Source organism: Vigna unguiculata, chromosome 9 (assembly GCF_037176805.1).
Source record: "Vigna unguiculata cultivar grain cowpea cultivar isolate G323 ecotype 2 chromosome 9, ASM3717680v1, whole genome shotgun sequence".
Taxonomy (NCBI): Eukaryota; Viridiplantae; Streptophyta; class Magnoliopsida; order Fabales; family Fabaceae; genus Vigna; species Vigna unguiculata.
In genome coordinates, this window is record NC_140800.1 from 44,186,414 (window position 1) to 44,211,246 (window position 24,833).

At 32.4% G+C, this 24,833-nt stretch overlaps 4 protein-coding genes across 4 annotated transcripts; all 4 read left to right on the plus strand.

The window, feature by feature from the left end:
* The first annotated feature begins 500 nt into the window (after nucleotides 1-500).
* On the plus strand, nucleotides 501-2,727 carry LOC114162567 (cytochrome P450 CYP82D47-like). Its single transcript, XM_085666148.1, has 2 exons — nucleotides 501-1,606; nucleotides 1,901-2,727. The coding sequence occupies exons 1-2, from the start codon at nucleotides 644-646 to the stop codon at nucleotides 2,528-2,530; spliced, it is 1,593 nt and encodes a 530-aa protein (XP_085522274.1). The 5' UTR covers nucleotides 501-643; the 3' UTR covers nucleotides 2,531-2,727.
* A 1,341-nt stretch (nucleotides 2,728-4,068) lies between these two features.
* On the plus strand, nucleotides 4,069-7,275 carry LOC114162604 (strychnine-10-hydroxylase-like). Its single transcript, XM_085666168.1, has 2 exons — nucleotides 4,069-5,114; nucleotides 6,497-7,275. Exons 1-2 carry the CDS (start codon nucleotides 4,158-4,160, stop codon nucleotides 7,124-7,126), a joined length of 1,587 nt encoding a protein of 528 aa, XP_085522294.1. The 5' UTR covers nucleotides 4,069-4,157; the 3' UTR covers nucleotides 7,127-7,275.
* Nucleotides 7,276-11,128: 3,853 nt separating this feature from the next.
* Nucleotides 11,129-13,288, plus strand: LOC114162664 (cytochrome P450 CYP82D47-like). The gene is made up of 2 exons (XM_085666182.1): nucleotides 11,129-12,221; nucleotides 12,455-13,288. Exons 1-2 carry the CDS (start codon nucleotides 11,259-11,261, stop codon nucleotides 13,082-13,084), a joined length of 1,593 nt encoding a protein of 530 aa, XP_085522308.1. The 5' UTR covers nucleotides 11,129-11,258; the 3' UTR covers nucleotides 13,085-13,288.
* Nucleotides 13,289-17,356: 4,068 nt separating this feature from the next.
* Nucleotides 17,357-23,164, plus strand: LOC114163147 (wall-associated receptor kinase-like 14). Its single transcript, XM_028047272.2, has 4 exons — nucleotides 17,357-18,510; nucleotides 21,372-21,446; nucleotides 21,565-22,150; nucleotides 22,277-23,164. The coding sequence occupies exons 1-4, from the start codon at nucleotides 17,760-17,762 to the stop codon at nucleotides 22,983-22,985; spliced, it is 2,121 nt and encodes a 706-aa protein (XP_027903073.1). The 5' UTR covers nucleotides 17,357-17,759; the 3' UTR covers nucleotides 22,986-23,164.
* Nucleotides 23,165-24,833: the final 1,669 nt, after the last annotated feature.

The following is a 24,833-nucleotide window of genomic DNA, read 5'->3' on the forward strand; positions in this document are numbered from 1 at the left end:
TGCCTTTGTGTACGCATTTTTTGTATTATATTAATAATTAATGATATTATAATGTTATTAAGTTAATAAACAAAATAAAAGTATATTTATAAAAAATAAAGTGAAATGTATGGAGAAAATATGAAAAAAATAACTGTTGATGAATAGTAGAAGAAAAAAGAAGAAGAAGATAAGTAAATAGTTTTATAAAAACGTGTAAAATGTTTAAAAATTTAATAAATAATTAAATTGTAAAGGGTAAAATTGAAATTATAAAATATGGAAAAAAAGAGAGAATATATATATATATATATATATATATAGTTATATAGTTATAGATTATTTGATATCCAATTTCGTGAATAAGTTATTCCGGTTAGAATGGGTTATGTAAGGAAACATCCTCATCCACATGTCTCCTTATCATCAATTCTTTCAACTCACCCGTTCATCTGTTTTTATTATCATCAATTTGGATCAAGAAAAACATTTCTCCAGCAACGATAAGGCAATTGAATGCACTCAACCAGATGATTCTAAAAGTGATACTTTGAATTATAATTCTATTCAATTTCGTTTTGTCAGTTTCTGTATTCATGATCTGCCATGAAGCCGACGCCATAGCCCCATAATCAGACACACCAACGAAAAAATCTTCAACAACATGGACCACGAAAACCCTCTCTCGAACTACACAGTATCACTTACCTTCTCATTCTTCTGCCTTTTGTTATTTCTCTTCATCCTATCGTCCATTTCTAGAAACCTCAAAAACCATAGTGCAGCAACAAGAAAAGCACCGCCAGAAGCAAGTGGCGCATGGCCTTTGATTGGTCACCTCCACCTCTTAGGGGGATCGGAACCGCCACACGTTACGCTGGGCCACATGGCGGACAAATACGGCCCCATCTTCTCCTTGCGTCTGGGAGCTCACAAAACGCTGGTTGTTAGCGATTGGAAAATGGCCAAAGAGTGTTTTACCGTCAACGACAGAGCGTTCGCTAACCGTCCAAAATCCATGACCTTTGAAGTGTTGGGCTACAACTCCTCCCTCATTGCGTTCATCCCTTACGGTTCTTACTGGCGCCAGGTACGGAAAATCGCCACACTGGAGCTCCTCTCTTCTCGCCGCATAGAGACGCTGAAGCACGTGATGGAAGCCGAAGTGAAAGCATCTATGAGAGAGGCTTATAAATTGTGGTTGAAGGAGAAAAACGGCTGTTACGAAATGAAGACGTGGTTTGGGAACATAGCGTTGAACATTATGTTCCGAACGGTGGTAGGAAAACGTTTTGTTAGTGACGGCGATGTGAGTGAAGAGAACGAAAGGCTCCGAATGGCATTCAGGGAGTTTTTGGATCTCGGCGGTTCATTTGCTATCTCCGACTGTCTGCCTTATTTGAGATGGTTGGATTTGGACGGTAAAGAGAAGAAAATGAAGAGAACGGCGAAAGAGATAGATGGGTTTGTTCAGATTTGGCTTGAAGAACACAAACGCAACAGGGATTGTGGTTCAGGCGAACGGAAACATAGCCATGACCTGATGGACGTGCTTCTTGGACTTGTTGAAGAGGGTGAAGACTTTGATGGTCACGACTTAGACACCACAATCAAAGCTATGTGTCTGGTACGTGTCAACTTTGAGTTTGTTACTACCTCTCCTCTTTATTTGTCAAAAGAAAAATTATAATCAATCTTTGATTCTAACAGAATAGGATGTTTGTTTTGTTTTCCGTTATCCAACATAATACAACATATTTAGATTATTTAAAAATTAATAACAACTATGATAAAAAATAAAATAAAATATGTTCTTAAAATTTTAAATGATTTTTTTTTTATTAAAGTTATGAACACTTTCTTACGTTTTTCATTATTGATAGATAAATGTAAAAGGTTATTTCACTTTTGTATTTTGTAGGCTTTAATTTTGGCAGGTTCAGATACCACAACAGGAACATTGGCATGGGCTCTCTCTTTACTTCTCAATAATCGTGAAATTCTAAAAAAAGTCATTCATGAAATAGATACAGAAATTGGGAGTAAAAAAATGATAGATGTATCAGATTTGAAGAAATTGAAGTATCTTGAATCTATCATCAAGGAAACACTACGTTTATACCCAGCTGCACCGCTTAGTGTACCACACGAGTCCATGGAAGATTGCATAGTGGGTGGATACGATGTAGCATCTGGCACACGTCTTTTGACTAATCTTTCAAAAATTCATAGGGATCCATCTTTATATCCAAACCCCCTTGAATTTTGTCCGGAAAGATTCTTAACAAGTGAGAAGGAGGTGGATGTGAGGGGTCAACATTTTGAGTTGATTCCATTTGGAGCAGGTAGAAGAATGTGTCCTGGGACATCTTTCGGTCTCCAAGTGATGCAACTCACACTTGCTACCTTATTGTATGGGTTTGATATTGCAACCAATGACGGTGGAGCTGTTGATATGGTTGAACAGATTGGCTTTACCAATATCAGAGCATCTCCCCTACAAGTCATTCTTACTCCGCGTCTATCTTCTCATTTTTATGATCAACTCTAAACGCTAAATGATGTTCGAGAGTCATAGAATATAGCATGTCATGTATGAATAATTAGCTTCAGAAGCATATCGGGTTGTGAAAGGAGTTAATTTTAATCATACAAAATAAGTGTACACAATCTCTATTCATAAAAATTCATATGTAAAGTAGGTGTCCTAAAGTTCTTAATTGGGAGATGTACTCTTTTGTCATTAAAGCATTAGACTTACTCTAACTTACATAAATAATTAACATAATTTTCAATTCAAAACTTAATAGTGTGTTTGCTTTGAGAGATTTACCGTTTTAGAAGATGTATAAGGATTGATGAACCTTGTTTGCTACTAAGGATTATAGCTAATTTGTATAGATGAATTTGAGAGAAAATTAAATATTTTTATCCTTACTTGAATGAAAATATTAGAAGAGTAAGATAGTTTAATAAATACGCATTTATTTAAATACTCATTAGCTTCTTCTTTTTTTCATTCTAACTTAACAAATATGTTTTTACTTGATAAAAATAATAATAATAATAACATTGACAATATAATAATAATGATTAAGTCGTCAATTATACATACAACTTCATTTTTTTATATATAAAAAAATTACTTCTCTTATTAATTTAAATAACATGTCATTACTTATAGGATGACAATGCGGGCCAGTCTGGCCTGTTTAAGCCCGGTCCGCATAAGGTTTGCACATCGCGGGCTTGTCTACCCCGCCCGCACAAATTATGTAGGTTGCAATCACTACTTCATCCCGCACATCACTTGACCCGGAGGCCTGCGGACTAGTCTACTTTATATATATATATATATATATATATATATATATATATATATATATATATATATATATATATATATATATATATATATATATATATTTTAAATTCTTATGATAAAACTTTTAATGTTTAAAATTGGAAAACTTTAAGAAATTCACAAAATTAAGTAAAGACTTTGGGAAGTTAGATGATAAATTGATAATTCAACATTTTCATCATATTCATATTATGATATACCCAATGTATTCTTTAAATTTTAGCATATTTTAAAAACATAATACTTGTCTTTTCCAATTATACAAGAGTTTGGAACATTAATGTAAAAGTTCATAAAAAAAGTAACTAATATACACAAGTGCAATTTTTTTTATAGGGGTTTGTGAGCCGGCCGCACGAGTTGCAAGTTTATGTAAGTTGGACTACTTTGGACCTACAAATACATTATCCTAACCCGTCCCGTATAGACCAGCCCGACGAGCCAGACCTATATTATGATCCCTACTTAGTAAAGTCTTCATTGCCATGAATCATTTCTTTCCGTGTTTATCGAATTTGTATTCTAGTGATACAACTTTTTGTTTTTAAGTTGTACGAGACTGGTATGATTTGTCCATATCAATATTTTTTTTTAATTGTTTATTTTTTTTTATTAAAAATGTGTATTACACCATGTAAAAAAAAAAAAACTGATAATTTTTAATTAATAAATTTGTGAAATTAATTCAATAACTCATCACTCCACTTCCATAATTATATTTACCTTACTTATACCAAAACAAGAAAACAAGAACATCCTTTCCCATCATATCCCGGATAATCCACCATAGAAAAGAAGAACATCCTCCATCACCATGGACATGGAAAATCTATTCTCCCTGTCAACAGGGTTATTTACCATCTTCTTCGGCCTCCTCTCACTTCTGTTTCTTCGTTCATCCATGTTGAGAAGGCGCAGAACCGGCACAGGTGAAACTAGAGAAGCACCACCAGAAGTAAGTGGTGCCTGGCCATTGATTGGGCATCTTCACCTTCTAAGTGGGTCAAAAGCACCTCACATCACGTTGGGAAACATGGCAGACAAATATGGCCCCATCTTCACCTTGCGCCTTGGTGTTCACAGAAACCTTATTGTGAGCAATTGCGAAATGGCGAAACAGTGTTTTACCGTCAACGACAAAGCGTTTGCTAATCGTCCTAAAACTTTAGCCTTTGAAGTGTTGGGCTACAACTTTGCCATGGTGGGTTTCAGCCCCTACGGTTCTTATTGGCGTCACATACGTAAGATTCTCACGCAGGAGCTCCTCTCCACGCAAAGGGTCGACGAGCTGAAGCACGTGATGGAATCAGAGGTGAAGGTAACGATGAAAGAGAATTACGATATTTGGCAGAAGAGGAAAAGTAATGGTTCCGAAAAAGCAACAACTGAGATGAAGAAATGGTTTGCGGACATAGCGTTAAACATCGTGTTCAGAGCGATGTTAGGAAAACGTTTTGTTGGTGAAAATGATAGTGAGAACGAACGGATCCGAAAGATACTGAATGACTACATTCATCTGGCTGGGTCATTCACTGTGTCTGATGCACTGCCATATTTGAGATGGTTGGATTTGGATGGAGAAGAAAAGAAAATGAAGAAGACGATTAAAGAGTTAGATGGGTTGGCTCAAGTTTGGCTGGAACAACACAAACGCAACAGGAAAAGTGATTCCGGTAACGAGGATTTCATGGACGCGCTTCTTGGGCTTGTTGAGGACGGTGAAGAGTTTGAAGGTCGTGACGTCGACACCACAATCAAAGCGACAGTCCTGGTATGCATTATCAGCATTCATTTTTTTCCTATGTGGGCCTTCATTTTATCCTAGTACCCACATGCGTCAAAATCATTTTTCTGTCGTTTCGTGCTTTAGCTTTCCCTTCTTTTCTTTTTTTATTTTCAACATTATATATGTGCAGATGATTCTTTTTTAAACAAATATAGAAACATAAACATGATTATTTCTAACTTGAAATAGTTTTTAAAATTTAATAAAAAATGATAGACTAAAAAGATTATTTGGTTAATAAACTATATAGATAAGGGACGGTTGAAAAGAATTTTTTTGGAATAGTTGTTAATAATGAACTTGCACTTAAAATTTCTAAATATAATTTAAAAATAAAGTAAAATATCCAGTATATAAGATTAAAAGTATGTGTCTATAACTCAATGAAGATGAGATAACTCTTAAAACACTTTGTTTAAAAATAATTTTTAAGATATTTTATATCCAAGAAATTTGTAAACACTGAATTGATTTGAGTAACAACGAACTTGATCTTATCAAACAAGTCAGTTCGTATACTCAATAATAGTAATATAGTAAAAAACACACACGCGCACACACACACATATATATATATATATATATATATATATATGAAAAATCAATATTAACGTAGAAGAGAAATATGTGTGAAAGATAGTCATTCTTTCAATCGTCAATTAGCTGTGTTTAACCTTTTTATCACCTAGTTTAATAAGATTTAGTGTTTATTTGGTGATTTAGTGTTTATTGGTGATGCACCATCTAAAAATAATTATTTTTTATTTATCATGCATGTTCTTGAATAAAATATGAAAAATAAATTTTTGACAATTAAATTTTGACAATTTTTTCTCATAACATGACGTGGCATATTTTAAGTGGTTGTTCATCTTTGCATTTACTCATTTCTCTATATTTCAAAACCACTTAAAATATGACACTTCATGTTATAAGATAAAGTTGTCAAGATTTAGTAGTCAAAATATCATTCTTCATAAAATATATAGATACTATCAAGAGAAGTACACTATATATTAGCCACACTCAGTAGTTTGAAATTAGTGAAATAAACACAATTTTTATTGTAATAAGACATATTTTAGAAAATTGGAGCTAGCAAACAAATCATTTAATTTAATGCATCTGATGGTTATTTCACACTAGGTTATCCATGACCATTGCCTTTAACCTTGTTAAAAATAAAAAATCTCATCTAGTTTGGGAAGTGCAAGAATGTCCACATAAAAGAAATCGTAAGTAAAATAACCACTTACATTGTATATATTCATACAATTTAAATTCATGTACATCAATCTTTTTCACCGTCTCAATTATGAGAGAGAAGTATACAAATATGACAAGCATTGAATTAATGTATTTTGTAGGGTACACTATTAGCTGCGACAGACACTACCACGGGAACTTTGACTTGGGCTCTCGCGTTACTTGTCAACAACCCTGAAATCTTAAACAAGGCAATTGAAGAATTGGACAGAGAAATTGGAAAGGGAAAAATGGTAGATATATCAGATTTGAAGAAGTTAGATTACATGCGCTGTATCATAATGGAAACCCTACGCTTGTATCCACCTGCACCGCTTAATTTGATCCACGAGTCCACGGAAGACTGCATTGTGGGTGGATTTCACGTGCCAAAAGGGACACGTCTATTGACTAATATTTCAAAACTTCAACGTGATCCCTTCATATATCCTCAACCATTGGAGTTTCTTCCAGAGAGATTCTTAACAACACACAAGAACGTGGACGTGAAAGGGCAACATTTTGAACTCATTCCATTTGGTGCTGGTAGAAGAATGTGTTCTGGCTTATACTTTGGTTTTCAAGTAATGCAGTTAACACTTGCAACTCTGTTGCATGGATTTCACATCGCAACACCTGATGGAAAACCTGTCGACATGCTCGAACGAGTTGGACTAACCAACATCAAGGCTTCTCCTCTTCAAGTCATTCTTACACCACGTCTTTTGTCCAATATTTATCATCAAATTTAAATGTTATCGTTCAAAGTTCCACGCGTTAATCAGTGATACAATCAATTTAAAATATAAAAATTGATGTAAACATTATCTTATAAAGTTTTGTGCATTGAGTTATATTTAAAGTCGACTTTTTAGTATAATATCAGAGTCTCGAGTTAAAATAGACTGATGCTTTTATACTTTCATCCAGAAGAAGTAAGAGACCGATGAAAGAAAGATTGATCCAAAGAAATAAAAATAAAAAAATCAGTATTTATTTGAATTCATAGTTTCGGTGATATTAGATTAAGTTAGATTTAAAATCTATTTCTTAATATGATATCAGACTTAAGCTTTAAGTCTATCATAATGGAATTTGATGTTTGTTGAAACTATTTTGAAAAATATGTTTAAATGAGAAGAATCGAAGAAAGATTGACACAGAAAAAAACATAAAATCGTGGTTTGATCTGCGTTTATTTGAATTCAAAGTTTTAGTGGTGTGTGGTGGTGTTTTCTCCACCACACCATACGGTATTGGAAAACGGCATATGCAAACAAGAACAGCATCCATGTGATGCCAGATTGAAGGTTCAGCATAAGCCAATAACAGCTTTTGGTTTCTTCTTTTATCCTCAAATGGTCCATACTCCTACCAATCAAAAATGTTGAATATCTCTTTCGTCAAGATCGCCAAATCTACTTGTCTGAGAAAAGTCTATAAAATATTTAATTTTATTTTATCATAATCATTAGACAATGGGTCACTTACGATATTCACCACTTCCGTGTAGAAAAGTCCATTGGTGCGTTTGTACTGAGCTTTGAATCTTCTATAGAGAAAAAAAAACAAACTAGGTTAAATTATGGAGCATTTTCTTGAGCGGAAGTTAAAATCTACTTGTTGAGGTTACATGAAAACGATATCTTGACAATCATGCCCACTACATACGACCACTTTATATAGTGATAAATATATTTTAGGATTAAATATATTATTGGTTTTTTAACTTTGAGTGAAAATTAAAATTAGTTTTTCATCCAAACTTTGACACAATTTGATCCCTCAACTTTAAAACTGCGTGAATTTAGTTCTTTTAACAAACTTTTGTTAAGTTTATTTGACGTTTCAAACGCATTTCATGATAGTTTCTTAGCTAATGTTGAAGTCAAAATATGTTAAACTGTATAGACAACTCAAATGTTATCATGCGTATAAAATATTAAATAAACTTAACAAAATTTGTTTAAAATGACTAAATTCACACAATTCTAAAGTTAGAGAACTAAACTGGATCAAAGTTTTGAAGATAGACGAATTTTAATTCTCACCGAAAGTTGAGGGACTTAAAACATATTTATTCCTATATTTTATTTCATTATTAGAAAGATATTATAATTTAATTATTTAGAAAAAAAAATATGAAGTTATCATTTTTCTAAAAGCACTTGTAGAATATTTAGTTCTTCATGAAATAATTTTCTTAGTATATTCGAACTGCGAACAGGCCAATAAATAAGCCTGATGAGTGTGCACAACGTCCGAATACTGTCACAAGATGTTTTGTTTCTTTTGAAATTGGAAATACTTATAGGAAGATATTAAAAACCAAATTGTCAAACAAAGTTCGAAAGATGTTAGGATATACAACTCTGAACCACAAAATGCATACTCTCATTCATTTCTTTCTGACAAATATATAATTTTTCGGGTTTTTATTTTTATATGTCATTTTTCCCATGGAGTGATAAAAAATGATAGAATAAATAATTCTAATAAAATTAGGATATACAAGTCTGAACCAAAAAATACATACTCTAAATTTATTTCTTTTCTGACAAATATTTATTTTTTCGGGTTTTTAACTTATATGTCATTTTTTCCATGGAGTGATAGAAAATGATAGAATAAATAATTATAACAAAATAATAATAGTCATAATTGTTTTTATCTGGTAGTGTTTTTGAAATAAAAGAAAAAAAGGTTGTTCATTAGATAATACTAAAATACAATCATATGAAAATGAGTAAGAACAATAGTAAATATTGAAATGAATTTGTATTTTAAATCTTTTTTAATATTAAATATATTAAGATATTATTGTTAGAGATAATCATCATATTTAACATATTTAACGTATTATTTAAAAAATATCTGAAAAGGTAAAGAGAGAAAATTATAATAAAAATGCTAAGGGAACACAAATTTATATCCGACATTCCAAGTGTATATAAATTGTCTTATATTTTTACTTTTAAACATGAGATTTTATATATATATATATATATATATATATATATATATATATATATATATATATATAAAATATTAATCAAGTTTTAAGAGGGAATTTATGTTTGAAATGATAAATAATAATATTAATATTAATATTGTTTTTTAATAGATAAAAAGATAATAAAGAAAAGAAAAATTATGTTTTAACAAAGTTTGTTTGACAAACTTTTGACTATAAGAACACCTTAATAGAAGAGATAAAGGTTTGATGTAAATTTGAAATAGAAAAAAAAAATGTTTTGTATATTAAAAAGTAAACTTTGTAAAAAAGAATTTCAAAGTATCATAATTCTAAAAGAAACCTTCAATTCACATTTTTAAAAGTTAACTTAAATAATTAGAATATGGTTTTTATGAAAATAAAACCACATTGTGAAATGCACTTTTTTAACAGTGTTGTTTAAAAAAATTGACTAATTTTATTGGAAGTTTCATATTAAATAAAAATAAGACAATTTCATTATATATAAATAAAATAAGATAATTTCATTATATTATATATAACTAGAATACAAACTTTATTTTACAAAATAATTTTGTAAAAAATTAAGTTAGATTTTAAAAAATCTCATTCTTAACCTAATATAAGGACTAGATTTAGATAAAAAAAAAAAAAATCAAAAGTACTGTTACTTTTAATATGGTGCCATAAACTTAAATCGGTCTACAACAGAGTTTGTATTATATATTAGGTTTGCGAAGGATTATAACAAAAAAAATAGCTGCATATTTTGATAACTATTTTTTTATATAGTCCTCTTAAACTTATTTTATTATTTTTTTCTTGAATAATATAATTTATATTTTAATTAAGGTTTAAATACCTTTTTGGTCCTCATTTTCGTAGTGTTTGTTGCGGATGGTCCTTATTTTGACAGCCTCTTCTCAGCAACCTTCAATGACTTCTCCAAATCATTAATCTGCCTCATTTATGTCATGATGATGACATCCTTTTCATCAACACCACCATTTGAAAAAGTTGCAGCCACATTATTGGAACCACCACTCTGTAAATTAATAAACCAAAAATTAAAACCAATTTATTATTAACACGAAAATAAAAACAGATTGTACCCAAATTTCTACCAATATTCTTTGGAGTTCTTGCCATCCTCAAAGCTACCATCTCTTCACAGCTACAACTCGGGGTTAATCCATTTCTCGTTGAACCACCAACAGTGCATGAAGATTGGGACCGTAACATACCTATATAATGAGATTGCAGGAAAAAGAAAATTGCAGCAACACCAATTGGGAATGGAGGAACAAGATTGTCAAAACTCACCAACTGCCCAAACATTCCTTACCAAAACCCTAACTACCACACTTGTACAGTACACGTAACACACCCTAATACAAACCGTGTCACATGTACAATGTTCCGTTAATGATTTAAACGGCGTTACAAAAAAGAACCAAATAAAACACAAATTGCGAAAATAAGGACCATTTTAAACATTCAGTAAAAATGATGACCATTTTAAACATTCTGTCAGAATAAGGACCATCCGCAACAAACACTACAAAAAATGAGGACCAAAAAGATATTTAAGCCTTTAATTAAATATTCAAATTTCGTAATTAATGTATTTTGGAAAAAATGGGTTGTGTAAAGAAGCATCCTAATCCACATGTGTCGTTATCAACAATTGTTTCAACTATCTGTTTTTATCATCATCAATTTGGATCAAGAAAAATATTTCCACACATAAATAAGACAATTGAATGCACTCAACCAGATGATTATAAAAGTGATACTTTGAGTTGTAATTTTATTCAAGTTCCTCTTTTTAGTTTCAGTACATACACTGCCATGAAGCCAACACCATAACCCCATAATCAAACACCTACGAAAAACTCTTCAACAACATGTACCACGAAAACCCTCTCTCGAAGTACACAGTGCCACTTACCATCTCATTCTTCTGCCTGTTCTTATTTCTTTTCATTGTTTCGTCCATTTCCAGAAAGCTCAAAAACCACAGTGCAGCAACAAGAAAAGCACCGCCAGAAGCAAGTGGCGCATGGCCTTTGATTGGTCACCTCCACCTCTTAGGGGGCTCGGAACCGCCACACGTTACGTTGGGCCACATGGCGGACAGATACGGCCCCGTCTTCTCCTTGCGTCTGGGAGCTTACAAAACGCTGGTTGTGAGCGATTGGGAAATGGCCAAAGAGTGCTTTACCGTCAACGACAAAGCGTTCGCTAACCGTCCAAAATCCATGAGTTTTGAAGTGTTGGGCTACAACTGTTCCATGATGGGGTTCAGCCCCTACGGTTCTTACTGGCGCCAGATGCGCAAAATCGCCACACTGGAGCTCCTCTCTTCTCGCCGCATAGAGACACTGAAGCACGTGATGGTAGCCGAAGTGAAAGCATCTATGAGAGAGACTTGTAAATTGTGGCTGAAGGAGGAAAACAGTTGTTCCGAAATGAAGAAGTGGTTTGGGAACATAGCGTTGAACATTATGTTCCGAACGGTGGTAGGAATACGTTTTGTTAGTGACGGCGGCGCCAATGAAGAGAACGAACGGCTCCGAAAGGCATTCAGGGAGTTTATTGATCTGGGCGGTTCATTCGCGGTGTCTGACTCTCTGCCCTATTTGAGATGGTTGGATTTGGATGGTAAAGAGAAGAAAATGAAGAGAACGGCGAAAGAGTTAGATGGGTTTGTTCAGAGTACGCTTGAAGAACACAAACGCAACCGGGATTGTGGTTCAGGTGAACGGAAACATGGCCAGGACCTGATGGATGTGCTTCTTGGGCTTGTTGAAGAGGGTGAAGAGTTTGAAGGTCATGACCCTGACACCACGATCAAAGCTACGTGCCTGGTACGTGTCAACTTTTAGTTTGGTACTGCCTCTCTTCCTTATTCTATGGTTCTGTACTTTTCCGTTTTCTTTATCCAACATAATACGTACATATTCAGATTATTTAAAAACAAACAACGTATACAAGTACAATAAAAAAAAAATAGCATTATCCAACAATATTTTTTTCTTTTCTCATTATTAATTAGTAGTAGATAAAGGTAAGAGATTTTTCTGACTTTTGTATTTTGTAGGCTTTAATTTTGGCTGGTTCAGATACCACAACAGGAACATTGACATGGGCACTATCTTTACTTCTCAATAATCGTGAAATTCTAAAAAAAATCATCCATGAATTAGATTCAGAAGTTGGGAGCGAAAGGAAAGTAGAGATGTCAGATTTGAAGAAGCTAAAGTATCTTGATGCTATCATCAAAGAAACGCTACGTTTATACCCAGCTGCGCCACTTAATTTGCCACACGAGTCCATGGAAGATTGCACAGTGGGTGGATATGATGTAGCATCTGGAACACGTCTTTTGACTAATCTTTCAAAACTTCAAAGAGATCCATGTTTATATCGAAATCCACATGAATTTTATCCGGAAAGATTCTTAACAAGTGAGAAGGAGGTGGATGTGAGGGGTCAACATTTTGAGCTGATTCCATTTGGTGCAGGTAGAAGAATGTGTCCTGGGATATCTTTCGGTCTCCAAGTGATGCAACTCACACTTGCTACCTTATTGCATGGGTTTGATATTGCAACCAATGACGGTGGACCTGTCGATATGGTTGAACAGATTGGCTTTACCAATATCAGAGCTTCTCCCCTCCAAGTCATTCTTAGTCCGCGTTTGTCTTCTCATATTTATGATCAAATTTAAACGCTAAATGGCGTTAGAGATATGTAGAATATAGCATGTCATATAAGAATAAGCTTTACAACTATATCGGGCTGGTAAAAGTATGTAAAGAGTTAATTTTAATTGTACAATACATGTATAAATAATCTCAATTAATAATAACAAATTGATCATATGTAAAGTAAGTATGCTAAAGTTATTATCAGGTGATACTTCTTTTGTTATTAGAGCATTAGTCCTACTCTAACTTATATAAGAGAGTGATACCATTTCCAACCCAATATGATAAAGTTATATATCATATATTGGATAGTTAGATCCATCAATTGATGCATATTTTCTTAGGTTTGATTAACAAAATTATCCCAATAGTGTAGGCACGAGATTATTCATAACCATGACTAAATTAGGATTTCAACTAAAATAAATTTAATTAAGAATGGTGTACCTATATTTAAATAGGACTAATTAGTTAGATGGTTCCAGTTTGATGGAAATATGTTAATTTGGTCCCCTCTTTTAAAAACATTTTAATTGGGTCTCAAATTTTGAAAATATTTCAATTAGATCCTTTTTAAAAAAAATTACTAACGACATTAACGACGTGACACATTTCAATATGTGGTTTTTTTAGTTTTTTGTAGTGTGACTAGTGACATATGTATGGACTAAATTAAAACAAAAAGATATATATGGAGATTAAATTAAAATCAAGACAATAATATTTGATAGTAACACTAACATATAATTTTGTTTTGTCATGTGATAGTAATAAAATCACGTATCACCAAAAACCTAACATGTGACAATCTTTTTCAAAAAAACAAATTAGAAATAAAAAATAAAAAATCACATATCAACGGTAACCATTATTAACATCTTTAATAACTTTTTAAAAAAACTTAATTGGAACACTTTTTAAAAATTAGCACATAATTAAAATGTTTTTAAGGTCGGAAGCCAATTGACATATTCCAATAACTAGTTAAGCCAAATAATTTTCATCTTAAAATGAATTTCAAAATTGAAAAGAGAGTAATGAAATTTACTTTGACTTCAGGTCCAAAATATATTCTTAATCTATGTCAAAATTAACTTCAAGTCCAAAAAATAAACATAGAACAATTATGAAAAGTAATCTTTCTATTTTATAATGATATAAGAAATGAAACACCATTATGTTCTTGCTCACTTTTTTTTTTCTTTTTCATAAAAAATTGAATTAAAAAAAGAAAAATATGTGATCTTGTTAAATATAAAATAGACAATAAAATAAAATATAAAATTGTTAAAAAAGAAGTTAAATAAAATAAAATGCAGAAAGAAAAAAGTAAGGAAAATAGTTTATGTCGTAAATAAATTTTAAATTGGTAGGTAGGGATAATAACACTCACAAAAGTCTAAGAATTGTGTAAAGAAACTTTATTAATAACTACGTAGATTATTCTTGACGGATAAGACTCAGCCACTAGATACCTGAGAATAAATGAGAAAGTGTGTGGAATCTGATTCCTATGATGCGTGTATGTGTACAAAAACTTAGTACAGTGGAAAACACCGCAAGAAGGCCAAGAAAACCGACCAACCGCCATAGCACCAGCCACTGAATACAGAATATTACTAATGTCTGATTCTCCATCGTTGTCGGTGTCAACCACACCTCGAATATCGCACCCACCGTCTTTTTTCTGTGTCAGTAATAAAATCATAAATAAAGGAATGGTGTCTAAAACGAGATATTCTGTCATGCCATCACCTCTCATATTATATACTCCATTCCAACTCCACCACAACACTACACTCGGAAGCACTTTTCACCATCGTAACCATTTGATCAAAATATGTCTTCCACCTCCACGACGCAGAAACGGCAAAAGCCAATGTCAAACGGCAAGGAAATGGAAACTGTGAGCCACGAGAGGGGCACCGAGGAAGACGAGTTATTGGGAGAGTTGGAGAAGAAAGAGTCTTTGTCTGTGACGAGACAGTTGTGCATAAAACCGACTCACAACTCCGAGAAACTCGATAAGGAAGTGGTTCTGCGGCGGATTCGTCACCGGAAGCGGATGAATAAGATCAGAGCCGCGGTGGGAGGGTTCCTGTTCTCCACCACCACAAGCGATGCAGCTGCTCAGGGAAAGAAGTGGGTGGATGATGCTTTTGCTGCCTTGTAAATTAATCTTAATCTTGTCTTAATTTTCTTAAGTACCAAAATTTCTTAGTTTCACAGCAGGTTAATGTCCCATGGATTCACCAGTTCTTGTTTATTCTTGTGTATTTTACTGGGAAATTGTAACAGAATTAAGCAGCCCCTTCTTAGATTCTGCTACTGTATATATGTATGCACTCTCTTCAGAGTAAATTTGTTAGAAATTTTAGTGAGTATTTTCCATAACACTTTCTTTTCATTTTAGAAATTTGTTTTGGAAACTTTTTTTTTTTCATTTTCATATTAAAAAATATACTTTAAAAAATGTTAAGAGAATAACAATGTGATATTAAAGTATAATTTAGAATGTAAAAGCGAATTTTAAAATTTAGTTTCTTGTTTTAAAGAGAATAACAATGTGATATTTTAAAATTTTATAATACATTTTTTCTTGTTTTAACATTTCTAGAAAGTAACTCCTACGCAGTTTTATGTTTTCAGGGTCGAGTAGTAATATTTAGAACATGAAAAATGAAAAAGCTGTCCCAAAAAGTAATATAGGAAAAGAAGTTGTCTACCCTAAATACATTTTGAATTGTAACAGACTATTGTGGAAAAATACTTTCAAAGTCTTTTTTTTTTTTACATTTTTTAATGTATTTTCAAAAGCATAATTTTGTTTTCCTAGTACTTTGAATAATACTTTTCAAAAGCACGATGATGTTTCATACAGACTGATCATTAATAAACACAAAATTATGTTTGGAAACGTATTTATAAAGAAACGCCTATAAACAAAGATTTATGAAGAAATAAGATATGACTTTGCAAAAACGAAAATTAGGTAGTAATTGAAGAAGAGAAACAAACTTCATTTTAATTCATCTTTATACTAATATAAGCTTTGTCGCAAGAAGAAGGAAAACATAAATGGTAGCATGTGATATGCGCATGAGTTCGTGAAGAGTGTCTTGAAAAGAAAACGAAAACTAAGAATCAGTATGACATTGAGTACATTTATTAAAAAGAGAGTGTAAATAGCAGAAACCAAGAAAAGTAAATAAAAGAACTTGCACGACAGATAATAACGACCAAGATGTACATAAAACTCAAAGCAAAACTTTAGTGGGCTTCTATGATTTAAAGAATAGGTCATTGCTTCCTGCACCTCCATTTTTTTTTCTGCTCTTCTAAAAAATCTATAAACTTCATTTTACATTTTTCTTTTCATCAACAACAAGGGGGAAATTTGGAATAACCTGAAATCGCATGTTGCTGCCATTTCCGATGGCCTTCAGTCGGAGATACATTGTCACCAACGACTAAGTTTATGGAGGTCTCGCTTGCATTTCCGATCTAGTCTTGTTAAACGCCGAATAATAGGAGAGACTTTTTTTTTCGACAAAAGTTACACAATTTTTAGTTAATTTTACTTAATTTTTAACTAAATATTTATCTATTTTTTAAATTTTTAAGTTAATTATTTAACACATAAAAATTAATTAAAGTTATGCAATTTTTTTGGAAAAAAAAAATCACTAAATCCATCCTCATATAACGGCAAAAACCAATCACTTGCGAAAAATAAAATTAAGAAAGAAAGCTTTACTTATACTATTGTTGAGACTGGGAAAATTTTAAATAAAATTAGAAAAATCACATATACTTAGTTGAAATTTTTAACGAAAATAATAATTGTACATTCACAAAATTCATAAAATTATAATCAATAAAATAATATATGATTTGTATTAATAATTTGAAATCCCAATTGAATATCGGATTTGATTGTTCTCCAAAAGAAATTTTCATAACTTAGATTGAATAATATGATTTTTTATTTTTTGAAACTCTTAAAAATCTTAGCTTAATATCATAAAGAAAATAAACGATAAAATAAGCTTTTAAAGTCTGAACTAAATACATCCTTATAGAGTATATAGAGTATAACCTACATAAACCATATAAAATAATTAATAGGAAATTCAGTTGTAGAGTTAGTGTAAGAGGCAATGAACCAATTCTGTGGCGCAATTTATACTAAATCCGTCTTTGGTGTTATTATTTGATCCCTTGTCCCATCTCGAACGTTGACTTGACCACCCGTGAGGAAGCTGCACCAGCAGTTCAGCACCCACCCGTATTATTCAAAGCATGTTGTTGGAAACGGTTCGTTACAATATTTTTGTGTCATTATTGCGCTCCTTCTTTTTCCATCTCTCCCCATTATTTTACGCCTTTCAATAAACAAATATGGCACCTTAGGAATGTGAATAGAAGAAGACACTGCAACAGATACAGAGAAACATAGGCGTGGAAACAACAAACTCCTCTCCCATCCTCTTAAGTCAAGTCTCTTTACCCATTTCTTACCACTTTTTTCAATCAAAATACACCCACTCCTATCTACAAAATCTCATGTACTTTCCCTTCCTCATCATCCACAAAACTCACCACTCACCCATCAAACACAAAACCATGTCAATTTTCAATCTTTCTTCCACTTTTCCCAAATGAAAAATACCCTACCTTCATATCTATTTTGCTATGATCACTACACAAAAATACCCGCTTTTCTTGTTCACCTTAGTAGTGGGTGAATTAATATCTTTCATTCCATTAACCAGTGCCCAATTGCAGCATCACGAGTGCCGCCAAACATGCGGTTCCTCCGATCCGTTTCCTTACCCTTTCGGATTCTCCTCCGGATGCTTAATCCGTTTGAATTGCACCGCCGGCAGAGCCTCCGTCGGAGAATTCCCCATCCAAAAGGTCACCATATACAGCATCATCGTCACCATCGAAGCTCAGTGCAGTCGTCCGTTCGACACGTTTCGCCAACTCTTCAGCCACAAATACGCTCCCACTTCGCGAAACGTGATTCTGTTAGATAACTGTACCGGAACGCCCTTGCCCTGTTCCATTCCGGGGAATCTGATTCGGACCCACTTCGAATCCGTGGGATGCAGCGACCCAGCAGCGGACAATTTAACTTGCTACTTCGAGAACAAAACGAGCGGTTTCTTGAATCGCCGAGAATTGGATCCTACCGGGTGCAAGTACTTTACGTCATCTCTTTCATTCCCAGATGTTACAAGCGTCTCCGGTGAGCCTCTGTCTTTGGAAGTAAATACAATCGAACTTGGATGGTGGGTCCAGGGAGATCGATGTCCGTGTTCTGATCACGCCAATTGTACCACGCTTCAATCCCCGGTTGACGGAAAGCAAGGTTTCCGCTGTGCCTGCCGCGACGGCTTCGTCGGCGACGGGTTTTTGGCCGGAACAGGTTGCCGGAAAGGTTAGTTCCGTTTTCCTTATTTTTGTTTTACATCCATTATTCCCTTTTAGTTTGTTGGTTCAGCTTCTTCTGCTATAGATTAATCCGTTAGATTAGATATTCATGATTCAACCTTGCTCTGTACTCATCCTCTTCGTATAAGATGGCGTCATCATCAAATTCAAAACAAATATAGCGTGGCAATAACCAAATAATAACAACATTCTTTTTCGGACTAGAATAATATTCGTGATTCGTAAGTTAATGCTTCACCTCCAATAAAAAACCAATGCTAGGACAGAGGTTTAATTTAAGCTAACTTTTTCTTCTTGTCCTTTGAATTTTAACTCAAGCTTTAACAATTTAAATTCTTTTCCGCCCTTTACTCTTACGCTGACATAAAGCGATCACGGACTCTCGTTTCTGTTTGCTGGAAATAACTCCGTGATGAAAATGACTTGCTTTATGTATAAAATAAACATGTTTTCAAATAGATTGCTGGTAGTTTTATTGTGTGCTGTGTGTCTCGCTCTCTCTATATCTTACTAATACTTTATTATGAATACTTTAAATGAGGTTTAATAATAGCTTTTTTAAATAAGCACATTTATGGAATTTTATCGAGAATAAAAAATATAGCATCGTATCTTAAAATTACAATTTTTTCGGGGTAAACACATATTTGCAAATTTTGAAATACATATTCTATACTACTTTATTGTATAGAAATACTAAAATAAAACTATGATTGTCACGTTATTTTCTGAGTTGGTATAGTGTCACATGGGTGATAAGGGAAGAATTTGAAGTCCGGTTACGTACAAACACATAACAAACAATACGATTTTTCTTTTAGTAAATACAAAAAGAAAGTGCGAATAAGTATGAAAGGTGACATGAATTAAGACAATAACTGTAAATTGCTAATGACGAGATTACCCCTGGGAAAGATAGACATAAAGGAAGTAGGACCCAATTTTTGATAAAGAAAAAAGGGAAAGAAATAGTGGAGCTCAAACATGCGTGTCACTTAATTTATTGGAGCAGCTATGATTACGGGGCAATTTAAGTCAACTAGACTAATCAATGAGGCCATGGTCAAATTTTATAAGAGTTTTAATAATAAAATAACATTGTTTCATCTAGAAAATAATAAATAATATTATATTATATTAAAAAATATAGAGTTGTAAGTTATTTAGATTTTCTATATTTTTTTATTAAAAATTAATTTTTAATAATAACGTGACACGATAGAAATTATAAATTATATTTTTAATACATAATACAATTTTTGTAAATTACTTTTATTTTATGAGATTATCCTACTTTTTTACATTTCATTTTTGTCTTTATATGAAAATTGGAAGAGTCCTGTGGCGCAAGAAAAGGAAATTTCACCTAAAAATCTGTCTTTTCGGATAGATTATTTGTTCTTTTCAATTATTAGCTTAAATAGTAGTAGTGTATTTTAATAAAGGATAATAGTTTCTTTGAATGTTCTCCGTTCAATTAATATTATTCAATGCATTAAATTCATATGATCTAATGAATATTTTAAAATTATGAATATAGAATTTTATGCCACTATCTTATCGCGGACTAATATTCTTTCTTCTAGAATGAAAGAGGCTTAATTTTATAGTAAAACTAAATTTCCTGTATATTTTATACATAATGCATAAAAGGGTAAACATATTTAATTTATTGCATTAAATAGTAAAAGTATTTTATATTTTAATGTAATAAGTAAAGAAGTAAACAGAAAATATAGCAGGAAATGGAAAATATTGAGTGATTTCTTCGTAGACAAAAATTAATCATTTTTAAATATTTTGAAATCATCCTTAAATAATTATACCAACAAAACTAAAAATAAAAAAAAATATTAAACTATTCATAAATTTAAGATATTATACTTATTTTGCAATTCCTCCCTCGTTTATCTGACAATAAGTAATAAAAATGTATCTATAACAATAAGTTAAAAGTTAATAGGTATTTCTAAAGTTATTATACCTATTTTTAAATTTTATCATAATTTTAGTTAATATATATATATATATATATATATATATATATATATATATATATATATATATATATATATATATATATATATATATATATACCTTTCACTCCACGGCACCAATCGTTCCAACTATGATTGTTAAAATTTTCCGATAATCTCGCCGCGTGACCGTAGTCCGACAAGTCATGAACAAATGATAACAATAAAATATTGTTGTCAAAAAAAGTAATAAAATAAGCAGCAAGAAATGACTTGCAAACAATTAAACTTTTTTAACTTTTTATTACTCCAACGTTTCTTTTTTCAAAAATTATATAAATAGAAAATAAAGAGGAAGTTTGAAGTTTGAAGTTTGACATTAATACGCCAGACATAGACTTGTCCATTATTGAGCCGAAAATTCAGATATTACGCCATCAAGATCAATTTATGGATGCAGATCCTAATAATTCACACTTTCCTTTGCATTCTCTTTGAATGACATTTATTTTATTGTATTTTCTTATTAGATTGTTGGTTTGTTTTTTCTTTCTATCTCTTCTTTTATTGTATATATCCCCTTAATTGGTTTGAAGCCTCTCATTCAAGTATCCATTTTTTTTCTACTAGAAGATGTTCATCAATTTTTTTTTACTGCGATAAAACCTGTAGATACTTGTTCTAATATTTTTGTAATTAAAAAGTTAATGACATATTTCTTGTATACTGTACGACACATTCTTGACGGGGAAAAATCCCTTTATACTAGTTGGTGTTAAACGAAATTAACTAAAGAACAAAGGTTGAGCAGTTAGAGGATTTTGGGTGAATCCTTATCTGATCTTTCATTTGAATTTGGGTATTTAAACAGCCTCGTCATGCAACCCAGCGAAGTATTTATCTGGCCGATGTGGAGGAACAACCAGATTCATTGTCTTAATCGGAGGTAACCTCTCCTTATTCCATGTTTCCAAAATGCTTAGGATCAGGAACTGTGATCAACCACGCACGTATTAGCTTCAGACCAAATTAACTTATACTTAATCATCGACCGAAACATGCAGGATTTGTCGTAGGCGTTTCACTGATTATTACTGCGTGTTCACTGTGCTGTTTCTTCCGCCGGCGCACCAAATTGAGAGTCACAAAGAGCACAAAAAGACGATTAACCGAAGCCACCGGAAACAATGGTGTTCCTATCTATCCCTACAAAGACATTGAGAGAGCCACGAATAGTTTCTCAGAGAAACAACGGTTGGGAACTGGGGCGTACGGCACGGTTTATGCAGGGAAATTGTACAGCGACGAATGGGTTGCCATCAAAAGAATAAAACACAGAGACACTGACAGTATTGAACAGGTAATGAACGAGATCAAGCTCCTGTCCTCTGTGAGCCACACCAACTTGGTTCGCTTGTTGGGTTGCTCCATTGAATACGGAGAACAAATCCTTGTGTACGAGTTCATGCCCAACGGAACACTGAGTCAGCATTTGCAGAAGGAGAGAGGCCAAGGTCTTCCTTGGTCTGTTCGACTCACCATTGCCACTGAAACCGCACAAGCCATCGCACATCTTCATTCTGCCATTAATCCCCCCATTTACCACCGAGACATCAAATCCAGCAACATACTTTTGGACCACAATTTCAGGTACTAACTAGCACCTTCACATGAACGTTTGTTACATCCTAAGTAATCGATGCATACAATGATGTGGTGTTATTCATTTTCCTTCATAAATTAAAACGTTTGATTTCACTGATTTTTTTGTCTCAGGTCAAAAGTGGCAGACTTTGGTCTTTCTAGACTTGGAATGACCGAAATATCGCACATTTCAACTGCCCCACAGGGAACTCCTGGGTATGTGGATCCACAATACCATCAAGATTTTCACCTCTCTGACAAGAGCGATGTTTATAGTTTTGGTGTTGTTCTTGTTGAGATCATATCTGGGCTAAAAGTGGTAGACTTTTCACGTCCTCCTAATGAAGTGAACTTGGCTTCTCTTGCAGCAGATAGGATTGGAAAAGGGCTTTTGGATGAGATTATAGACCCATTCCTTGAACCCGAAGCAAGAAGTGACGCTCGAACCCTTTCCGCCATACACAAGGTGGCTGAGTTGGCATTTAGATGCCTAGCGTTCCATAGGGACATGAGACCTTCGATGACGGAAGTGGCTTGTGAGTTGGAGCAACTCAGGTTGAGTCAATGGACAACATTGGGAGACAACAATGGTGCAACCTCAACGGAGTTGTCCTCTTGCTCTTCCTCCTCCAATGAAAGTGAGAAACCACTGAGTACCACAGCGAAGAACGTTGGAGAAAAGGGTAAAGGGTACCTTAAGATTCAAACTAGGCCTATTACTTTAAAATCATTACAAAGGCCTAATAGTAATTCACCAGTCTCAGTGCAAGACCAAGAGTTATGGCTTAGTGAACAGAGTTCTCCTTCATCAAATAGTTTTCCAAGCAAGTCATTTGATTGAGACAAGATATATAGTTCTTTATTTCATCCAATAGTTTGCTTGTATATCATTTTAGAATTACCTCAAAGGAGGGAAACAAAGTTAAACAATCATGAATTCGTGTCTCACTAAAGTGGGAAGGACATGTTTTTTTCACAGGGATAAAATCCTTTGGGTTATGAAACGATGTTTTAGGATAAGTGGAGTTTATGCAAGAAATTAGCCAAATCCTATTTTTTATGCCTCCAATCTCTACTTGATTCCCTACTTGGAAGTAGCACAACCTATAACCCAAAATCTAGCCTAGTCGAATTTAGATTTCTATCTAGACCTCAATATCATTGATCAGTCTTCGGCAGGAGATACAGGCCTTCTCTTTAGAAAGCATTTGGTGGTGACCCTTTAATTGTGAGTGATCAACTGTTTTTTTTTAAATAAAAAATCGAATAAAATAAAATAAAAAAAGTTATGGAAACTATACAATTGGAGAGTGATGCAAAAGAGGATAGCTTTAAAGAATAATTTGTATCATGGAATGATAGATGTAAGAAGTATGACTTGTTATATGTGAAATAAGTGAGAAAATATAGTTCATAGAATGTAAATTAAATGGGTTGAAATTTGTATTGTATAAAACTTTAATTTGGATTACAACAACCGAAAAACAAAGAAAATATAATGTGTACATGTGTTTCGGTAGTTATGGTTTGAAATAGATGGAGAAAAAAAAATCATTTTCAGGTCAAACGAGATAAATAAAGAGAGATTTTTTGTTTCGCTCAATTAAATATTTAAACATGAATAACAAATAAAATTTCCGAAGCAAAATTAGTATATTATATTATGATGGTGTTTTTAAATCCAATCCAAAAAAGTCGTATATTAATCTAGAGATGAGAACTTTTGTTTGTGGTTAATATATACAAGTATAGTCAGGACAAAAGCTAGAAAAAAAAAGATAGAACCTTGTAAGCCATACTAAATGATTTAAGAACAAATAATAACTCTCATGATGTCTTTAGAAATCAAAGATCATGTTTTGTAAGACATCTTTCAATAACAATTGAAATTGGAAGACACTAAAACTAAAACTGAATAGATCTATGTTTGTAAGATTATAGAGACAATTACCCTTTTCTATTTATGTCTTATATGTATTAAGCAACCTCTATGTTTTTATTTTGAATTATTGTTTTGTTTGTAAAAAAGTTGGAATACTCTATGTACTCCTTTTAATCAATCAATTATTTATTGAATAAATAAAAAAATTATCTTTTCATAGTTTGTAAAAAAGGCCTTATTGGCAAGAAACTCAAGCTAACAAGTAAAAATTAATTTTTAGTTTCTTACTGCAAAATTTAAATTTTTAAGAATAGGAAATAACTTATTTCAAATTGTTAGTTTAACTTGCATACTATCTTGAAGAATGGGAAGCAACATAAAATAAGGTTAGGAATGATCAAAATCTCTCTATTCTGTAGTTAAAAGGTAGTTGAAAATTAAATTCAGAATAGAAACTTCAAAAATAAATTAAAACTGGTTGATAATTTTCAGTTAGTTTTAAATTCCTTCTAGTTAAGTCAAAAGTTGTTGGTAAACAAGTTTTAAAAATTTAAATTTATTTAAAACTCATGGCCTCACGGAAGACAGGAATATATTCGTGGAAATAAAAAAAAAAATAGCATGTAAAATGGATTTAATCAACAGAATTTTTTAATGTGTAATGAAATACATAAAAGTGCTAAATACATTAAAAAAAGTAGTATTATATAGTATTGAATAAAAGTATTCATAAATTTATTATTTTAAAATTTTAGTTTTAAATTTATATTATAATTATTTAAATAAAGTTATTTATATTTATTATGC